This window comes from Saimiri boliviensis, chromosome 9 (assembly GCF_048565385.1).
Source record: "Saimiri boliviensis isolate mSaiBol1 chromosome 9, mSaiBol1.pri, whole genome shotgun sequence".
NCBI lineage: Eukaryota > Metazoa > Chordata > Mammalia > Primates > Cebidae > Saimiri > Saimiri boliviensis.
In genome coordinates this window covers 72,271,768-72,293,738 of record NC_133457.1, presented here as the reverse complement: position 1 = coordinate 72,293,738, position 21,971 = coordinate 72,271,768, and the positions used below count along the sequence as shown (strand labels likewise).

The window sequence follows — 21,971 nt, the reverse complement described above, 5'->3', positions numbered from 1 at the left end:
TGTTATTCTTACTACATCTGTTGATGGGCACATGGTGTTTCTTATATACTATTTTTCTATATGTTTGAGATATTTTATAGTTTAAAAAATTTTTAAAAAAAACTTAGAAATCAATTTTATTTCCAGCACTTTGGGAGGCCAAGGCTGGTGGAACACCTGAGGTTGGAAGTTGAAGACCAGCCTGACAAACATGGAGAAACCCTATCTCTACTAAAAATACAAAATTAGTTGGGTGTGGTGGTGCATGCCTGTGATCCCAGCTACTTGGGAGGCTGAGGCAGGAGAATTGCTTGAACCTGAGAGAGGTTTCAGTGAGCCGAGATCACACAGGTGCACCACAGCCTGGGCGACAGAGCAAGAGTTCCCCCCGCCACCAAAAAAAGGTCAATTTTAATAGAAAAGAATTTATTGCAAATACAGTGACTTTTTATATTACAGTAGTACATTCCAGTCAGCCATATGGCCATAATTTATATACATTTCAAATATAAATCTATACCTTTTTTTACATATAGTGCAATTTCCAGTGTGATGACATTTCAATGCGAAAAAGGTTGTGCATTTGCAATAAACACCATCATCCCTGAGTCCACAGACCTCAGACAAGGGTCCCTGGAGAAGGGGATTCTCCTCCTTTCTTGCGGGGTTGACGTTCCCAGCGAGTGAAGCCGTTCTGGAATGTGTGTACGCACCCCTTACCAAGAGTTCTAATAACCTAAGCTCAGAGCAAAACAGTAAAATGGCAAAACTGTGCAGAGCCCTGATTTTACATTTCAGTCCGACAGCCAGGGTCAGAAGGTCGTTGCCTGCACGTGGAAAGTGCTGTCCTCAACTGCTCACTTAGCTGCTCCTTGCTGACAGCTCCGAGAATCTGGCTCCAGTGAGTGGCAAAACTGGGAATTTTGCCAAGGGAAGTTGCTCAGGACTGCTAATAAAAACACAGCCTTTGCAACATATATATTCCCCCACCTCTGTCTTGCCCGGGGCAGACCATTCATTAAATGTCTGGTGGGTGAACAAATCATCCCAATCCTCAGATGTACCAGGACTCACGACTCACGAGCCATGGGAAACTATGGCATCAGGGTGGCTTAATTTAAAAGATGTGCTTACTAATGAATCCCAGGAAATAATCCATCTTTACACAGAGAGGGCTGCCGGGGCAATCCTACTGACGAGTTTGTTGAGAGCGCGAACTTTTTCTTCCAAGACGCGGTTTTGCTTCTCAGCACCTCGCTGCTTCTCCTCGGTGGCCTGAAGTGCTCTCACCAGGTGGGCATTCTCCACGTACAGCTCCTTCAGCAGCAGGTCAGACTTCGTGTTCTTTTCAAACTAGGGAGAAGAGGAAGCCATGCTTTGTGTGAGCCCGGTGGAGAAACGCTACAATGCAGCCTGCTCTCTTTTATCCTTTCACATTTATTCAAACCATAGTTTTGGGTTCTTAGAAATCTGACACAAATACTGGATTATTATTATTTGAGATGGAATCTTGCTCTGTTGCCCAGCCTAGAGTGCAGTGGCATGATCTCAGCTCACTGCAACCTCCACCTCCAAAGTTCAAGTGATTCTCCTGCCTCAGCCTCCCGAGTAGCTGGGATTACAGGCGCCTGCCACTGCGCCCAGCCAATTTCTGTATTTTTAGTACAGATGGCGTTTCACCATCTTGGCCAGGCTGGTCTTGAACTCCTGACCTTGTGGTCTACCTGTCTCAGCCTCCCAAAGTTCTAGGATAAATACTGCATTATAATGACGTTTTGTTAACCTGGCATGAGAACAAATTGGAGGGAAGTGTTGTCCCATTTTGGTTGGGGTGAAAAAGAGCCACTCGGTGAGGACATCTCAACACAGAGCCGCAGAAAGCAAGGGACTGAGCGCTAAGGCTTCTGGGTGTGAACATTCCAGGCAGAGAAAAGAGCAAGTGCAAGGGTCCTGTGGTGAGCACCTGCTCAGGGCAACTGTGGAGCTGCCAGGAGGCCACTGCAGCTGCAGGGCACGGTTGACGGGGAGGCAGAGGCATCACAGCTTTGAGGCAGGGGGCTGGATCCTTGAAGCCACTGTGAACACCATATTTTACTCTGAGAGACATGGGAAGACTGGATGGTTCAGAGTGGAGGAGGGACAGGATTCAGTGTGTCTTTAAAGAATTGCATTGCTCCTGTGCAGACAGAAGATTAAGGGAGGAGACGAGGAAGGCAGTTAGCATGCCGGAGAAGGGTTAGTGAGAAGTAGTTAGGGTCTGTGTCCACTCTGAAGATGTGGCTATGGTGTAGATGTGGACATGGGGTCAAGGAGTGAGCCCTGATCCTAAGCTTTTGGACTGGAGCCACTGGCAGGGAGAGCAGATGAGATGGTGCAGGCAGCTCCTTCAAGGGCATTTCTGTGAAGAGAATTAAAAAACTGACAGGGCCGGGGAAGGGCTGGGAGCTCCTGAGGTTTGTGTACTGGTGGCAGCAAGGCTCCAGGACAGCAGGGCAGCTACGGAGGCGGGTGCAGGACACAGGGAAGCCATTAGTGTGGAGGGCCCTGCAGGTTCTCTTTGAGTGCTTCTGATCTTCCAGTAAAACAAGCAGCAAACACAGCTGAGAGATGAGGGAGCTAGAGGGTCAGAGGAGGGAAGGGATGGATCTGCAGGGGAGGGAGGGATGGGTACCCCACAGTGGGGAGGAGGTGAGTCCACTGCAGAGGACAGTGCCAGCAAGCAGGGGAGGGGACAGGTGCAGGACAGGCAGCACTGAGGCCCTGGGCTGTGGCCTGGGCTCAGGGCCAGGGCAGGTGTGTAGGAGCCACAGGATTTAACCGGAAGTCGGGTGTTGCTGGCGAGACAGGCAACTGAGTACTGTGGGTGTGTGCGAGCGAGAAAGGGTGAGAGGGACTGGAGGTGCCAGCAAGGGACAGAGCTGGGCAGGTACGGGTGGCCCCAGAGAGGGACTGGGCACCTTCCAAAAATGCCTTGTCTAGTTTGGGCTGATCTCGGATCCATCGTGTAGACAAATCCACACTGGATCACAATGGAGCAAAAATACTTCTCCAGGTTTTCACATTTTTCCTAACGTCTCCTAACACTGAATGTGGTCCACGGCCAGGCTTCTTCTGTGTGTGCACCCCACACCTTCGGGGCCCACCCACACCCTGTACCATCAGCCCTCAGGGTGCAGCACTGCTGCACGTCAGTTCCCACCTGCTGGGTTAGACTGTGAACGTCTACAGACCAGATGAGCTGTGGCACCTCATTTTTGGTCTTTGCTCCTTATAGTAGCCGAAGTGACTTTTTCCCCATTGTGGTTTCTTTTAAAAGACAGATCCGGCCGGGCACGGTGGCTCACACCTATAATCCCAGCACTTTGGGAGGCCAAGGCGGGTGGATCACGAGGTCAAGAAATCGAGACCATCCTGGTTAACATGATGAAACCCTGTCTCTACTAAAAATGCAAAAATTAGCCGGGCATGGGGGCGCATGCTTGTAATCCCAGCTACTCGGGAGGCTGAGGCAGGAGAATTGCTTGAACCCAGGAGGTCGAGGTTGCGGTGAGCCGAGATCGTGCCACTGCACTCTAGCCTGGGCAACAGAGTGACACTCTCAAAAAAAAAAAAAAAAAAAAAAAATCCTGTCATGCTTTTACTTAAAATCTCCCAATGCCTCCTAACTGCTATTATGATAAAACCCAAACCCCTGATCTTGGCTTCCAGGACACACATGATGGGTGCCGCCTAACTGAGCCCCACCAGTTCACACCAGCCATGGCGACCTCGTCCACGGCTGTCCCCTGCCTGGAATGCGCCCTTCTCGGGGTCCCCCAGCACATAAGGAGATGTGTGTATCTCCCACCCAGTAAGCCTTCCAAATGCCACCTGGCCTTTGCTGAGGACACAGCTGGACCTTCCCGTGGTGGTCAGTGGGCATCTGCCCAAAACTGGCTCTCCAAAGTGGCCTTGACCACTCCCTCAGACCCTCCACCTCTATTCTCCCTCTCTCTTTTTTTTTTTTTTTTTGAGACAGAGTTTCGCTCTTTTGCCCAGGCTGGAGCACAGTAGTGCGATCTTGGCTCACTGCAATCTCTGCCTTCCAGTTTCAAGTGATTCTCCTGCCTCAGCCTCCCAAGGAGCTGCGATTACAGGAGCCCGCCACCAGGCCCAGCTACTTGTATTTTTAGTAAGATGGGGTTTCACCATGTTGGCCAGGCTGGTCTCAAACTCCTGACCTCATGTTCTATCGCGCCCTATTCTCTCTTTTTCAGAGCACTACCGTGGCGCAAGGTCATTTATGCTCTATGGGAGCATCTGCCTCTGTCTCCAGAGGATCAGGTCTGGGATGCAGGCTCAGCCCTGCTCATCTCAGGTCTACCTAGGAAGGCTTTACAAGAGGTGCTCAAGGACGCCTGCGGATGAAGGATGAGGTCCTTTCTCAGTATATGTGAACACCCAAAGGCCAGATCTTAAAACCATTCCCAAAAGAAAAGAAATGCACTGTGCCCCTGAAGTGTAGGGTATTGCATTTAGTTCCCTGGAATTATGTGACAAGACAGCCTCTCTCTATATTAGCTGCCTGCACAGCCATAAAAGTGGAGAACGTTCAGAAGAGGGCGTGGACACGGAAGCAGCAGTGCCCATCACTCACCTGCTCCTTCAGCTCATCCACTTTCTCTTGGAGCAGCATTTCCATATTCTTCAGAATCATCTCCGCCTCTTCTGCTCGCTCTTCTGTGGCTTTCAGCTGTTTCTCATGTTCCTCCTGCCATAAAAGAAGGTTACAGGCAGCCAGGCAGGGTGGCTCACACCTGTAATTCTGGCACTTTGGGAGGCCAAGGTGAGCAGATCATGAGGTTAGGAGATCGAGATAATCCTGGCCAACATGATGAAATCCCATGTCTACTAAAAATAAAAAAATCAGCCAGGCGTGGTGGCAGGCGCTTGTAGTACCAGCTACTCGGGAGGCTGAGGCAGGAGAATCACTTCAACCCAGGAGGCGAAGGTTGAAGTAATCCGAGATTGTGCCACTGCGCTCCAGCCTGGCAACAGAGTGATTCTCCGTCTCAAAAAACAAAACAAAACAAAAAAGAGGCCAGCACAGTGGCTCACACCTGTAATCCTAGCACTCTGGGAAGCCGAGGCTGGCAGACGAGGCTGGCAGACTGCCTGAGCTCAAGAGTCCGAGACCAGCTGAGGCAACACAGTGAAACCCCATCTCTACTAAAATACAAAAAATTAGCCAGGCGTGGTGGTGGGTACCTGTAATCCCAGCTATTCAGGAGACTGAGGCAGGAGAATCGCTTGGACCCAGGAGGTGGAGGTTGCAGTGAGCCGAGACTGCACCACTGCACTCCAGCCTGGGTGACAGAGTGAGACTCTGTCACAAAAATAAATAAATAAAATGGAAATCAGCGCAAATGTACACATCTGACAGTGTCTGTGGGTAACCTTTCATCTGTACAGAGCAATAGTTTTAAAATGTTCTGCAAACCACACAGCTTTCCTTTCTCTTTGTAGTTCAGCAAGAATCAGCAGATCCATTTGTCCTCAGAGAACTGGTCCTAGGATTTTAACCACAAATAACTCCAAAGTGAGCTTCCCTCGCCATGGCAGTATCTTTTCCTGGGGGATTCTCATTAACTTTGTTTTGTCAATAATGTAGCGTTACTTAACTTTAGCTTGACCACTTTGTGTAATGTTGCAAGGTTATTCTTCATTAGAATTTACACTTTACAAACATCCGATGTTACCCACTTTTCAGGTCGTGTGCCAATTCCTTCTTCTGCCCTCTGGCTCCTGATCCCCCCTGAAGTCTGTCCCTGATGAATCAGGAACTATGTTGGGAATTTCAGGAGTCAGTTATACTCTCAGCCTTCTGAATTAAACTCTTGCATAGGGCACGGCTATGCCAGGACCCTTCAAGTGCTTTAAAAGTGACAACTCAGTGACGCCTCCCAATAAGCCTTTTAGGGAACACCACAGCTAGCAGGACTTTACAGATGAGAAAACCGAGGCACAGAGAGGTTCACTTGCCCAAGGTCACTCAGCTGGGAGGGGGCAGGCAGGATCCCAGCCTCCACAGTCCATGCTCTGAGCCGCTGTCTCCCATCTCCCGCCACCTGCATGGCCCGTGGCACCTGCCAGGCCCAGTCTGTCACCCTCTGCTCTCTGCCCTCGGCCTCTGGTCCCTGCTCCCCTGGAACACGCCAAGTATCCTCTACCCCAGGGCCTCTGTACCTGCTGCTTCCCTGCTGCACTCTACCCAGCAACCCGGCACCACTCCCTCACCACCTCCTTTAGGTCTCATGACCTCAGGGGCCACCTGTGAGGCCTTGTCTGGCCGCCCTGTTTAGAACCACACTGACCCTCTCTTTACAGCCTTCCTCACTGTCTGACATGCTACGTACGTGACTCAGGTATTTATACTTGGGCAGCTTCTGGGTAACTTGAGGACCAGTGGGCCCGCCTCACCCTCCTCCTCATCAGCCAGTTCTCGCCGGATCCCCACTCACCCGCTGCGCATCCAGGTGTCTCCCGGCCCGCTCTCCCTGGAGACGGAGCAGGTGCTGCAGCTCAACAACGTGGTCCCGGGGCACCAGCTGACCCATCTGCTCCTGCAGCTGCCGGACCTCCTGTGAGTGCTGGGCCTGGGCCTGCCTCAGCCTCAGGTGAGCTCCCTGCACCTGCACAGGAGGAGACACAGCTCTAGTGCGGCTGCTGAGACGTGGCACAGTGGGTAGGGTGCCCTCTCCCTCCAAGGACACCCCCACCCACAAGGGGAAGGAAGGCATGGGTTCCTGAGTATGTAGCAGCACTTGCGAATTTAGAAGGAGCCCATTTCTTTGGAATTTGGACAGCCAGGCTGCTGTCAGCCAGCACTTCCACACAGTGCTAGAGTGCAGAAAACGTGTCCACCATCCTGAAAACAGCGACACTGACTTCCTGTAAGACTCACAGACCCACTGCTGCATCCAGTGTTAGCTTTCAGCAAACCTTGCTGGGGCCTGATTCTTTTCAAACAGTGACCCACGCCAGTTCTCCTTTCAGCGGAGAGCTCACACTCTCGAACATGGCTACACCAGCCACAGACTCTACCCAGAAAACAGGGACCACTAAAGGGAAGGTGGGGCTGGGGCTGCAATTCCTGGCAACATCTGGTTTCCCAGACAGCATGGTCCGCTGGAGTTGGGCAAAGTCATTACAGTGAACTGTGCACCACTACGCCAGCCCCTTCATTAAGCAGCTCGAGGCAAGATCCAAACACAATTTACATCCAGCTGACTGGAGGCTTCATTGAGATTTCCTCGGCACCCTATAAAACTGGCCACGCCACCTTACTCACCTGAGACCCCACAGACAGGAGTGGGAGTCACGTTCCATCTGGGGTCACATTTGGGCAGGGCCTGACATCACCACATGGTGGAGAGGGAAGGCCCTGCCCTGTGCCCACACTGCCAGGCCCAGCTTCCCTTCAGCAGTCCCTGCACTGACTCAGCTGAGTTGGGGGCCATCTCAGGGGGCCAGGTAAAGCCCACCTTTCTTTAAGGCAGGGGTCACCCCAGAGAGATGCATCCCACATTTTTCAGGCCCTGGAGGGCAGCTTATGGGTTGCGATAGAAAGGAACATCTCCACCAAACGCAGCCTTCTCCAAAAGGCTCATTCCAGACACTCTGGCTGCCACCCCCAGGCCTGCTGGACTCCCAGGCATCAAGCACATCTACTCACCCAAGAAGGCTCTGGTCCTGTGCCCCAACTACCTGGGCTCTGATGCTCATGGGTCCTCAGACTGCACCACTCCCCACAGAGCCAACTAAGTCCCTCCAGAGTGAGGCCAGGGTCCAGCCCAAGGCAGGGGGTTGGGGGGGGTCTCTGCCTATGGTCATCTATGAACAGAGAGATGTCCAGTGCTCTTCATCTCCTTCCTCAACACAGGATAGGCCACATCTACAGACCTTGCCTGACAGTCACAGGGACAGGGAAAGATGTCCCAGGGGCGCACCAGAAACAAGGACATTTGTGTTCTGGGTGCTGGGGTGAGGCAGAGCCTTAGACGGGGCATCACCTCCCACCCTGAGTGCAGCCACCCTTCCCACCTTCCCGTGGAGGAGGCCCTGTGAGCCCCCGTCCCTCTGCTCTCTGAGCTCCCCTGTGAGGCACCATCCCTCCTGTCTGCTCTGGCCTCTGGGGCCTTCCTCCTCTGAGCCACACACAGGCATGACAGTGACTGCCTTGGCTTCCCTCCCACAGGGAAACGGTGACCACATCAGCTTCAGGCCTTGCCTCTTGGGACCACTCTCAGGGAGCCCCATCTGCCTTTTCCAGAGTTTCCTGAGCTACCCTGGAAGCCTCCACCTTCCTGATACTGGCAGCCATGTGCTTTGGTGGGGGGTATCTTCCTCTAAATCAAGAGGAAAAGGGGTGTAGCCCACAAGGCTGCAGGACAGACAGTGAGGTGCTTTCCGACTGACAGAGGCTGGTGGCGGGCATGGCCCCAGGAGTGTGGAACTCTCCTGCCTTTTCAGGTGAGTCTTACTCCTCAGCCTCAAAGGACTCGAACTTTGAATGGCCTGGGCAATTTTCCAGGGTCCCTTTCAGACTCAAAAGCAGAGAAGTGTGTCCCAAATACACAGCAGTGCCTCTAGGAAACTGACTGCCTGTAGCTGCAAGGCCAAGAGCCTACAGGAGCCCCCAAAGCACCTCAGAAAGCCCTGGGGTCTGTGCCCAGCTTACCCCTCTGTGCCTCAGGATGTCTAGGGGGTGCCTCTGCATAGGGCGCCAGGGCCAGCACTGGGAGACTCAGCCAAGCCTCACAGGCAAACAGGAAGAGACCCTTTCCCACAGCCCCCTTTCCTCTCCATAGCCCCCAAGCTTTCAAGTGTGCCCCGCACCTGTGTCCACACTGGGCACTCGCTCTCCAGGCACCTTTGGCCATCACATATCTGCTCTTCCCCTCCCCTTTGAGCCATCCCCTCCACAAGCATCCCCTGAAAGAGCCAGCTCCCCTCCCTGAGGCCCCTGCTCAGCTCCCCCTGAGCATACCTGTCTGTCCCAGGCCACGAGCCCCTGCCACCACAGCCCAGCCTCCTGTGCCTGCACCTTCCCCGCCTCTCACCTGTGGAGCCAGCAGGTGTGGCACCTGGAGGCTGGGGCAGAGGCCAGTGTCATGCATGCCCATGAGTGTACGTGTCATCCCACCCCCCAGGGTTGGGGCCGGCTGCCTGGGTTCTGATGACACAGTTCCTGGGCTTGCTTCTGGCTTCTCCATTCTGTGGAGGGCTCACCCAAAGGCATGGTGACCACATTCCTTCCCTTGTAAGTAAACTGAGTCACCACTCTCCACAGTGCTTGCTCACAGTCAAACCAACTCTGCACTGGGAGCAGCTTTGGTCCTGGGCCCGGTAAGCACCTGGCCAGCTTAACAACCTCTCTGGACTGGAGGAAGCCTGGCGTCGGCACTGCAGTGAGGCTGCTCCCGGGTGGGACTGGACCCAGTGCCCCAGCCATCACTCACACCCACCTGGCTTTGACTTTCCTCAAGGGTCTGGGTCAGCTCTGCCTGTGACAGTCGCATGCTCTGACATTCCTGATTCAGGCGTTCAAGTTCAACTTCAAGTTTTTGGATTTGGTCACTCTATTTTAAAAAAATCAGTTGCAAAAGTCAAGAAGTATCTTAGCAGTCTGGTATATAATTTGAGGAGAAACTTTGGAAATTACAGAAAAGAAAAAAAATTACAAAATTTAAATCACTATGAACCCACCAGCCAAGGACAGGCCCGCATCCCACAGTCACTCCCGGGGCCCTCCTCTGCACACACGCATCTCCCTGGTGAGACAGTGTCGGGTGCACCACGCACTGCAGGAAGTGTCTCCTCACCACAGCAGGAGTATTTCCCAGGGCATTAATTATGATTTGAAAACATGGTTTTCAATGGCTGTGCTGTGATCCAGACTCCCTCAGCTCCTGCTGGTGCCTCGGCCGATTTCTGTTCTGCTTTGCTATTATAAACAGCACAGCAAGGAAAATGCTGCAGCTGAATCTTTCCAAAAGGCTCTCAGAAACATCCCTGTCGGAACCATGAAGTCAAAGCGTGTGGACTTTCTTCAACCTCTAAGTGTATATTTTGCCAAACTGCCCTCTGGGAACTTTGCACCAATTCATTCCTCTGTCAGCAGCACGTAAAGCTATTCTATTTTTTTTTGTTTGTTTGTTTTTGAGACAGAGTCTTGCTCTGTTGCCCAGGCTGGAGTGCAGTGGTAAGACTGCAACCTCTGCCTCCTGGTTCAAGTGATTCTCCTGCCTCAGCCTCCCATATGGCTGTGACTACAGGTGCCTGCTACCATGCCCAGCTAATTTTTTGTATTTTTAGTAGAGATAGGGTTTCTGCATATTGGTCAGGCTGCTCTTGAATTCCTGACTTCATGATCTGCCCGCCTCAGCCTCCTAAGGTGCTGGGATTACAGGTGTGAGCCACCAAGCCTGGCCTCTGCTATTTTCTTTATATACTGGGATTTGCCAACACAGCTCAGTCCACTTATTTCTCCAGGGCAGGCTTGGGAAGTCCCTCACTCTGCTGCTGGGTGGCACCTCCCTTCAGGGTCCTCAGGGTATGTCCTGACCTGTGTGCAGCCGCCTCCCCACCCTGCAGCTCCCAGCCTCCCATGGAGCCTGGGTGGAGCCACCTGCGGCTGGGGCTGCCCACCTGCTGCTGCCAGCTGCATGCCACCTCCTCCAGGCTCTGTGTTAACAGCTGAATGGTCACACGATGCTCCTCATTTTGGGCCTGGTGGGTAGAAGCCTCCTGTCCCAGTTGAAGAACCCTGTCATTGAGCTGGGATAATCGATCCTTGTAGTTCTGATTCTAGGGGAAAAAAAGTTTTTAAATACATATGAAAAAAAGTTTTTAATTTTTATTTTATATATATTTATTTGCCCATCATTGGCTATCTTTTGATTAAGTAGTTTTTTGTTTTGTTTTTCAAGACAGGCTCTGGCTCTGCTGCCCAGGCTGCAGTGCAGTGGCACATTCATGGTTCACTGCAGCCTTGACCTGCTGGGCTCAAGCGATCCTCCTGCCTCAGCCTCCCAAGTAGCTGGGACCACAGGCATGCGCCACCATGCCCACATAGTTTTTTTGTTGTTGTTTTGCTTTTTTAATAGAGACAGGGTCTCTCTGTGTTGCCCAGGCTGGTCTTGAACTCCTAGCCTCAAGAGAACATCCCACCTCAGCTTTTCAAAGTGCTGGGATTACGGGGTGAGCCACTGAGCCCAGCCCCGCCTCATCCCCTAAAATGCTTTTAAGCCAGCAGCTCAATTCATATCATTGTAATTGCTCTCAACCAGGTACAGCTTTGCTCCTGAGAAAATGTCTGGCCATGTCTTCAGGTGTTTTTGGTGAACACAGATGGAGACACGGGAAGCTGCTGGCACCAACTGCATGGGGGCAGTTGACACGCTACTATGCAGACGATATGGACCCAAACATCACCACTGCTGAGGACAGAAAGCCCCACTCCAGTCCCTGGGAGAAACACACACATCTAGGCCACCAGAGGGGAGAATATGCCATTAGCGTACAAACCACTGTTCAGAAGATCCTTCATGTTTTTCTCATTTCCTCCACGATTATTTTAATATATTTAAAAATAGATAGCAATTTTAATGGAAAAAGCAACCTATTTAAACTTGAGGTATATTAACCTCTTCCAAGTCTCCTCTGATCTCCATCACTGAACACACAAGTGTAGCTCTCGGCAGGGCACATGGGTTTATCAAATTGTATATTTTGCTTTCTCTCAATAGCACCCCCCACAGATAGTGGATTTCAGCAAATGTTCACTGGGTGAACCCGTGAGGGCACCGTCCAGGGCACCAGCGGCGGGAAGGTAACCACGTGGCCTGCAGCGTGGAGGCTCTGCTGTCCACAGTCACCTGTCAGGATATCTTCATGCAGCCACATTTGTGCTTACTTGCCTTTACCCGCTGCCGCTCTCGGGGGTTTGGAGCGACATCCTCTGACCCACTCTCAGCACAATCAGCCCCACACATGCCACCTTCCCAGAGTGATGCCAACAACCACGGCCTTTATTTTTGTAGGTTTTTCAGGCACGTAAGGAAACTGGGATGCTGTTTCCATTTGGATTTACTCAAGATAGCAAGTCCATATTTCTAATGACGATTCCTTGCAAATTAACCTTACCTCATCCCTTCCCTAGAACCTCGGGCTTGAGGTTAAGAGAAACTTCCCCCGTGACATACATGTGTGGCAGTGATGTCTAATATAGAGCTCACTGGTTTTATTACACTTTACTGTGAAAATCAGAATTGTTTTAATATTGACACATATTCACCTTGTCCTCTAAAGACAGCCTTGATTTAATGAGTAGAAACGGAATCTTCTTTCGGTTTTTGAGGTAAACACAATAGATTTTCTTCTATTCATCTTTAACATTTAAACTCTTCATTTGGTGGCTGGGTGCTGTGGCTCATGCCTATAATCCCAGAACTTTGGGACACTGAGGTGGAAGGATCACCTGAGGCCAGGAGTTTGAAAGCAGCCTGGCCAGTGCAGCCAAACCCCGTCTCTACTAAAAATACAAAAATCAGCTGGGTGTGGTGTCGCATGCCTGTAATCCCAGCTACTCAGAAGCTAAGACAGGAGAATTGCTTGAACCTGGGAGGCAGAGGATGCAGTGAGCTGAGATCATGCCACTGCACTCCAGCTGGGGTGACAGAGCAAGACTCTGTCTCAAAACAAACACACACACAGACACACACATACAACTCTTCATTTGGAAGTAATTTCAGACTTACAGAACACTTGCCAGACTAGAACATGACCAAGGAAACCCACCTGCCTTCAATCCCAGCTTCTAGCTGAGAGCACCCCTCCCATCTGCTTTGCCCCCAACACACACAGGTGTGCACACGATGCCTTCCTTCCTCCGCAGCCACCTGCCTCCCAGGGACAGCAGCTCTCACATGACTGCTGTGCAGTTACTGCTTCAGGACAGTGGCCTCGATGTCCCCACACTGTGCTTTGTAAACAAGCCTGGCAGCATCCTTCCTGGTACAGAATCAGCTGGGCCGGGCCCTGTCCTGTTGTTTTAGCCTCCTCAAATGTGGAATGTCTCCTCAGCCTCTGTCATGACTTTGACATTTTTTGACAAATACAATTCCATCCTCTCCCATTTGGGGTTTGTCTGGTGCTTCCTTGTGACTCAAGTGATGCGTTCCTGGGCAGACACTGCACGGGGAGCTGCATCAGGAGGCAGATATGTCACCTGCCCCTGGTGAGGTTCACATTGGCCACCTCTTTAATTTTAAACTTGCATTCATCTGGCTTTCACTCAGAAGCCAACATGAGATGTCCTGGGCACATGTTAAAGTAAACAGGTGTTCCAGATCAAAGCATCAAAGGGACCCTACAGGGGACATGTTGTCCAAAGAAGACTCCAGCAGCCTCTTCTCTTCCATCCCACATCCTCTTCTGCAACGTGACGTGGACACCTGCCCATCAGAGAAGCCTCCCCACGGCTCCAGGGACTCAATGGGAATAACGTGGGGTGACTTCCGAGGAGGGCTTGGGAGCCATGCACCTCCCATCAGCTGCCCCGGAACACTCGCTCCCTGACACCCCCTCACAACACTCTCTCCCGGCCCAGCCCCATGAGGAGAGGCCCAAGATAGACATGAGCAGAAGGGGTCTCCAGACCACTCCAGCCCTGGCCATTAGGTCACCCCAGCTGTATAGCCTTCCCAGCTGAGGCCCCAGTGCTACAGAGCAGGGACAGCTATCCAGGCTATGCCTCTCTGAATGCCTGACCCACAGGTGTATGAATGCAATCAAGTGGCCGGTTTATGCCAGCAAGTTGATCTGATAGCTAAACACAACTGAAGAGAGTGATAGTTACACACAATGTAGCACCCCCAGCTGCGTCCTACTGCCAGAAAACTTACTGTGCAGGATACTTTTTAATAGCTGGAGAAATGAGAATATGGTATGAATACTGGATATGAGGTACCTACTGCTAAGTTGCTTTTTTTTTGTAGACTGAGTCTTGCTCTGTTGCCAGGCTGGAGTGTAGTGACACGATCTCGGCTCACTGCAACCTCTGCCTCCCGTGTTCAAGCAATTCTCTGCCTCAGCTTCCTGAGTAGCTGGGACTACAGGCACCTACCACCACACCCAGCTAATTTTTGTATTTTTAGGAGAGATGAGGTTTCACCATGTTGGTCAGGCTGGTCTCAAACTCTTGACCTTGTGATCTACCTGCCATGGCCTCCCAAAGTGCTGGGATTACAGGTGTGAGCCACCACACCAGCCTGATTGCTAAGTTTCTTAAGTATGACAGCATTCCTTCAGTGTGGTGAAACAGGAGATATGCACTTCCTTTTAAGAGATACCTGTTAAAATATTTAGGAGTGGAATATCACAACATCTGAAACATTATTATTATTATTATTATTGACAAAGTTCTTACTCTGTCACTCAGGCTGGAGTTGATGTGATCGTCGCTCACTGTAGCCTCAACCTCCCAAGCTCAAGCCATCTTCCCATCTCAGCCTCCCGAGTAGCTGGCACTACAGGCACTCAGCTAATGTTTTTTTTTTTTTGTAGAGATGGGGTTTCGTCATGTAGCCCAGGCTGGTCTTCAACTCCTGGGCTCAAGTGATCCACCCGCCCTGGCCTCCCAAAATGTAGACATTACAGGCGTGAGGCACCGCACCCAGCCTGTAACTTACCTTTAAATGGTTCAGTGCGCGCGCGCGCGCACACACACACACACACACACACACACGTACATGTGAAATATACAGATATGAACAGAACTAAAGCACACAGGCAATGTCAATAACCGTTGCATTAATGTTGTGGTATGTGGGTAATAACTGTATTTTCAACTTTCCTTTGTTTAAAGTTTTTCATAATAAAATTTTTGGGGTAAGCAGGGCACAGTGGCTCACACCTATACTCCCAGCACTCTGGGAGGCTGAGGCAGGGACACAACTTGAGGTCAAGACCAGATTGGCCAGAAAGGTGAAACCTCGTCCCTAACTAATAATACAAAAATTAGCCAGTGTGGTGGTACATGCCTGTAATCCCAGCTATAAGGGAGACTGAGGCAGAAGAATTGCTTCAACTCGGGAGGTGGAGGTTTCAGTGAGTCGAGATTGCATCACTACACTCCAGCCTGGGTGATAGAATAAAAATGTGTTTAAAAAAAACCCCCGAAATTTGGGGGATGGCCAGGCACAGTGTTTGATGCCTATAATCTCAGCACTTTGGGAAGCTGAAGCTGGAGGATTGCTTGAGGCCAGGAGTTCGAGAGCAACCTTGGCAACATAGTGAGACCCTCTCTCTACTAAAAATACAAAAGATGAGCTGGGCATGCCTCAGTGCACCTGTGGTCCCAACTACTTGTGGGGCTGAGGTGGGAAGATTGCTTAAGCCTGGGAGATTGAGGCTGCAGTGAGCCCCTGATCCCACCACTGCACTCCAGCCTGGTTGACAGACGCAGACTTTGTTCCAAAAAAAAAAGGGCGGGGGGAGAAAGAGAACAAATGAATACCTACAGTCTATTTACAAAGGTGCCACAAAGAGGCTGCAAAGCGATGGGTGGGCAGCTATTCTAGGCCCAGGAAAGCTCCAGACGGGTCATCTCCGCAAGCAGCGGGGCCTCAGGACAATGCAGACTCTCAGGCACTCACCACACAGAGGAAGTCCCACTGTGGGAGCCAAGGCACCACCCGCCTGCCAGCATTTGTGGGAAGCTGTGAGCAGCTTCTAGACCAAAACACCAAAGGGACCCTGCAGGGGATGCCTGTGGTTCCAACTACTACATGCCACACAATTCTGAACACCCTTGGGACCACCAGCAGACCTGACTGCAGTCACAGCCACATTCATTTCCTGACTTTGATGGGGCCTGGGAGCTGGTCAGCAACTGACTCTCAGCTCTTTTAGAAGAACATTCTCTACTTCCTTTTGTAAGTTTAAAATGAATTTAAAATAATATAAAAAAAGGAAGGGTGGTATGAGCTCTGTGCCAGGCATTGATACGTCACCTGTCTGTTGAGTGCCTCCATCTCAGAGCAGGCCTTTTCATTGTCTTTCTTTAAAACCTCAATTTCTTTCCTGTCGAAGAAGCAAAATTAACAGTGATACCACTTGTGACCAACCAGTGCTTTCTTTACTGGTCAGCACCCAGCAGCATGCGGGTTTGCAGCCACAGCACAGACGCTCACACCTGCCCCTGGCATTCTCCAGCCCGTCTTGGTCCCTGCTGCTGCTGTTGCTAATGATGATGAAAATCCCGTCCTAATCCCAAACCTCAAAGACTTTAGGAATGTGAAACTGTCGGATTACTAGAGAGCTGACACACTGCCAGCATTGTAAGAATGCACACCCTGCATGATATTCCTCAATCAAATACATGAATATTTCTTTTATAAAACATGTAACACTTCACTCAGTAGAGTGATTAGAAACAGCCTGGCATCTCCAGAGGCCTGCTATCAGCAGGGTACTGACAGACACAGGAAATTCAGAGAAAAACGTGGTTTCTGAAGGAAATCTCAAAGATTTCAAAATTGCTGTCATGGAATGGCAATCCCTGGGTACCTGCTTGGGACTCACTACTTTAATCATCACAGCAATTCCACCATTTCAGAATCACTGTCTGTGAGAGCTAAGCTCACCTTGAGCTGCACACTTCGAAAAAAAAGGCCAAACAATAGTCCTTGGATATGGCTACAGTAGTGACAGCAGAAAGCCACCCTCCCCACGACACAAACTCTCCCTTCCTCAGTCCCAGCCCTACCCTGGCTTGCACTGAGGGGACACTCCTGCCCCGTCCCCCAACTCTCACTTATGGGTCCCCCCCACTGCTCAATCCCCCCAGACTTTCATTGATGGGTAGACCCTGCTCAGTCCCCTAACTCTCATTGATGGGTGCCCCCCTGCCCTGTCCCCTGACCCTCACTGGTGGGTGCCCGCCTGCCTTGTCCTGTAAGTCTCACTGGTGGGCACACCCCTGTCTTGTTCCCATGACTCTCACTGGTACCCCTCCCCAAGACCCCTCTTGCCTCAATGCTCAGGTTCCTGGCCCTCTTCACGCCCATCCCCTCCCCCAGCTCTCATTCACTGAAACTGATAAACCAGCAATAACCCTCTGAGGAAGATAGAGCTGAAACTCTTAACAGGAGAGGACCCTAGGAGCACCTCTGACGGCTACGGACACTGTTGTGGCCTCCCCCTAAGTGCGACATGGAGCATCTCTGCGGAGTGAACAGCACCTGTGATGGGGCTCCATTCTCAGTCCTGACCACGCAGAGGGTGCTCTGTCCCACTTCCCACACCAAGGCATTCAGGAGCCGCCCACGTGAGGAAGGACCCCAGAGCCTCCCATACCTGCCGATCTTTTAGAAGTTAACAAGGCTCACGGCTTAGGGTTTTCTGGAATGCAGAGCTAATCTGAGAACATTTTCTACTGTCTTTATGGAGACTGCCTAAGGTCACTCTGCAGAGAGCAAAACACAAAACCAGGTCTGGGTGTGGCGTGGCCCTTACCTCTGTGCATCGTGAGTGCTTTCTGCAGCTTCAAGCTCTTGCCGAACACTTCCCAGGTTGTTTTTCAACAAAGTGTTTTCTTCAGTAAGTCTATGAAACTCGAGTCTGCATAAAAATTTAGAAAAGACTGGTGAGCATTTAGCGAGCCACATGAGGTCACAGAGCCTGGCTCTGCAGCTGGAAGTCCTGAGAACTATGCATCCCCATCTGTCCCTACCTGGAGGTGGCGCTGGAAGCCCCTTCTTTCCCTCCTCCTGCACCAGGTGTTAACATCTTGCATCTCCAAGAGCCAAGCCACAGAAAACGAAGCTTTCTTAGCTTCTAAACTGCTACACCATCAAGTCACAAATGCACTCGCCACCTTGGGTTTTGCTTATGCTGAGTTTACAGCTGACCTGCTCCTGCATCTGTGGCCTCTCGCCAAACACATGCGTGTCCTGGGTGTGAGTCCTCAGTATTACAGGGAACTCATCCCCCAGCAGTGAACCCAGCGTCGAGCTAAGAAACACAGGAATCAGAAGGCCAAGATACCTGGAAGAGATTTCCTTCTTAGACAAGAGTCCCACCCATTATTCTCCACTCTGAGACCAGCCCTAGGAGAAACCTAAGAAGATGCCCACATCAATGCATGGAGGGAAAGCTTTGCTAGGTGAATCCCAAAGTGGGAAAAGGGAGGGATAAACAGCCACTATGTGAACCAAGTCTGCCTGGGGCCATCTTTGTTTTCTTACAACTCAGAGTCTCTGCTTGGGTAATGCCACTGATTTGACAGATGAGCAATTTACCAATGAAGATCACTAATGGGAGCCAGGTGTGGCAGCATCCATCTGTAATCCCAGCTACCGGAGAGGCTGAGGCAGGAGGACTGCTTGAGCCTAGGAGTTTGAGACCCTCCTAAGCAACACAGTGAGACCCTGTCTTTTAAAAAAAAAAGGTCACTGGCCGGACGCAGTGGCGCACACCTGTAATCCCAGCACTTTGTATGGTTGAGGCGGTCAAATCACGAGCTCAGGAGATCGAGACCATTCTGGCTAACATGGTGAAACCCCATCTCTACTAAAAATACAAAAATTAGCTGGGTGTGGTGGCATTTGCCTGTAATCCCAGCTACTTGGGAAGCTGAGGCAGGAGAATAGGTTGAATTGGGAGGCGGACGTTGCGGTGAGCTGAGATCGCGCCACTGCACTCCAGCCTGGCGACAGAGTGAGACTCTGTCTCAAAAAAAAAAAAAAAAATCACTAGTGAAGTAGCTTAAAACCCATTCTTGCTACCCAGAGGATGGATTCTTGATACTGACTGGTAAGACTAATGTGTACTTCCCCAGTATGCCTCTATATGGCATTAGCTTCAGTATTTTCTGAAAATACTGAAAGATACATGCTCTCACCATATTCACTTTACGCACTATTTTTTCTTTGAAATGGAGTCTCATTCTATAACCCAGGCTGGAGTGCAGTGGCACAATCATGGCTCACTACAGCCTTGAACTCCTGGGCCCCAAAGCTGGGACTACAATAGTTATGCGCCACCATGCCATGCTAATTTTTGTTGTGGTTGAGGTGGGGTGTCGATATGTTGCCCAGCCTGGTCTGCAACTCCTGGTGATCCTCTCGCGTCCAGTCTACTTTATGTATTATGCATACAATAGTAAACGTAAGCATCTTCTTCATATGCCTTCATTTTATCTCATGAGGAACTAAAGAGAAAAATAGAAGCCATCAGAATTAAGAGCAGCAAAGGGTTTCAAGCAGGAGAGTGAAACAGGAGAGTTCGGTGTTTTGAAACTATCGCTCTGACTCCAGAATGGGAACAAGTTGATGCAAGGCCGATAAGCTGAGGGTTGCTCCCCCAATCCACCCCACAACTGCCCAACAACTAGATCCTGCACAAAGTTGATTTTAAGCTCCGTGACTGCCCTCATGGAAAGAAAACAAAACCTCCAAGAGTCTCCAGACAAAACAAAATCCTGGAAGCTGAAACCAAAGTTGTGAGCATTATGCAATACAAAGCTGGGGGGACCCTGCAACCAATGCCTATGTCAGCACTGCTATCAGCAGAATGGAGAAGCTGCACTGTGGACACCTGCACCAGCCAGGGCCCTAGAAGGAGGTTCAGATGGTCCCAGCTTAGTAGCCTCCCACTTCTCTGCAAAAACAATAGCATCCTACATAAGTTTCTGTACATTCTCAGAGATTAACATCAAGCAAATAGGAGCTCACAATCAAAGATCACCAGAACATACATGGAGCAAAGCCACCTATAAAGGACAGTGGAAGCCAGAAGCCAGGATTCAATCCCCTAGAAACTGCAGGTATTGGAACTGTTAGATACAAACTGAGTGTTATGAAATGTTTGCATAAATACAAGACAGAAAGAAACAATGAACAAACAAGAAACTATCGACAATGATCAGACAGGACCAAACAGAATTTTTAGAAATGAACAAAAAGTCCATGTCAAAATAAAAACTCATAGAGCGGGTTAAATAGCAGATTACAGGCCGGGCGCGGTGGCTCAAGCCTGTAATCCCAGCACTTTGGGAGGCCGAGGCGGGTGGATCACGAGGTCGAGAGATCGAGACCATCCCGGTCAACATAGTGAAACCCCGTCTCTACTAAAAATACAAAAAATTAGCTGGGCATGGTGGCACGTGCCTGTAATCCCAGCTACTCAGGAGGCTGAGGCAGGAGAATTGCCTGAACCCAGGAGGCGGAGGTTGCGGTGAGCCGAGATCGCGCCATTGCACTCCAGCCTGGGTAACAAGAGCGAAACTCCGTCTCAAAAAAATAAATAAATAAATAAATAAATAGCAGATTACACAGAGCTGAATGAAAGAGATGCTGACCTGGAACACAGAGGTATGGAAAAAAATACCCCAAATGTGATACAGAGAGAAGATGGAAAATATAAAAGAGAGTCTGTTAAGAAAGCAAAAAGATCTAATACCATGCATCTAATTGAAGAAAACAGTGGGAGGAGAGGCAATATTTTAATAGCAATGGCTGAGAGGTTTTCATAAGACACTAATGCAATCCATACGAACAACAGGGAAAGTCTTTCTTCTTTTTTTGTTCTGCCACCCAGGCTGGAGCGCAGTGGTATGATCTCAGCTCACTGCAGCCTCAACCTCCCAGGCTCAGGTGATCCTTCCATCTTAGCCTCCCAAATAGCTGGGACCACAGGTGCATGCACCATGACTAATTTTTCTTAAGTTTTGTAAAAACAGTCTCCTTATGTTGTTTAGACTAATCTTGAACTCCTGGGCTCCCAAAGTGCTGGGATTATAGGTGTGAGCCACCATGCCTGGCTGGGACAATGTTTTCTAAGTAGGATAAACAAAAAGAAAACTACACCTATGCCCACAACACAACAATCCCATTTCTAAGTACATAATGCTCCAACATAATGCTCTAGCCAACATAATGCTCTAGCTCTTTCTAGCCCAACATAATGCTCCAGAAGACACATGCAATAATGTTCAGTGCAGCTCGTTTTGTGAGAGCCAAACCTAGGTACCCAAATACCCATCAACAGGAGCAAGAATAAACTGTGATATGTTCACACAACAGAATACCACACAGCAATGCAAAAGCATGAACTACAGCAACAACACGGGTGAACTGCACAAAGAGGCTGAGCCAAGAAAGGCGGACAAAGAGCACACACTGCATGATTCCTTTCCCTAAAGCACAAGGAAAAGCAAAATGAATCTATGCTGTGAGAAGTGGTTACCCCTAGGGACTTTAGTCAATTCTATCTCTTGTTCTGGGTGGTGGTAACAAAGATGTGTTCAATTTGTTGACAATTCTCCTAATTGTACATATGAATGCATTTTCTTATGTATATCACACTTTAATAAAAGTTAAAAAGAGGCCAGGCATGGCGACTCACACCTGTAATCTCAAAGAGGATCCGCTTTGGGAGGGTGAGGCAGGAGGATCACTTGAGGCTAGGAGTTTGAGACCAGCCTAGGCAAAATAGTAAGACTCCATTCTCGACAATAAAATAAAATAAAATAAAATAAATAAAAAGTGGCCAGGCAAGGTAGCTCAGGCCTGTAATCCCAGCACTTTGGGAGGCCAAAACAGGTGGATCACTTAAGGCTGGGAGTTCAAGACCAGTCTGGCCAACATGGGGAAATCCCATCTCTATTAAACACACACACACACACACACACACACACACACACACCAGCTGGGCATGGTGGAAGAAACCTGTAATCCAAGCTACTTGGGAGGCTGAACGAGAAAAATTGCTTGAACTCAGGAGGCAGAGGTTGCAGTGAGCTGAGATCGAGCCACTGCACTCCAGCCTGGAAAACAGAGCAAGACTCTACCTCAAAATAAATAAATTAATTAATTAAATAAATAAATAAAAATAAAAAGTTAAAGAAAGAAATGCACACCAAAGAAAAACCACCAAAGATAGAGGTC

General features: G+C 50.0%; 1 protein-coding gene across 5 annotated transcripts in view; it reads right to left on the bottom strand.

The window, feature by feature from the left end:
• Positions 1-229: 229 nt before the first annotated feature.
• Positions 230-21,971, bottom strand: part of NINL (ninein like) — a 177,398-nt gene continuing 155,656 nt past the window's right edge. For 4 of the 5 annotated variants that reach the window (XM_039479599.2, XM_074406142.1, XM_074406143.1 and 1 more), the window contains 7 exons: positions 17,539-17,643; positions 16,035-16,104; positions 10,669-10,827; positions 9,486-9,599; positions 6,480-6,650; positions 4,616-4,729; positions 230-1,332 (listed from right to left, as the gene is read on the bottom strand). In XM_039479599.2, the coding sequence (XP_039335533.2) occupies positions 1,141-1,332; positions 4,616-4,729; positions 6,480-6,650; positions 9,486-9,599; positions 10,669-10,827; positions 16,035-16,104; positions 17,539-17,643 (925 nt within the window). In that variant the 3' untranslated portion in view covers positions 230-1,140. The remainder of the gene's footprint in view (positions 1,333-4,615; positions 4,730-6,479; positions 6,651-9,485; positions 9,600-10,668; positions 10,828-16,034; positions 16,105-17,538; positions 17,644-21,971) is intronic. The other variant, XM_074406145.1, reaches the window with a different exon arrangement.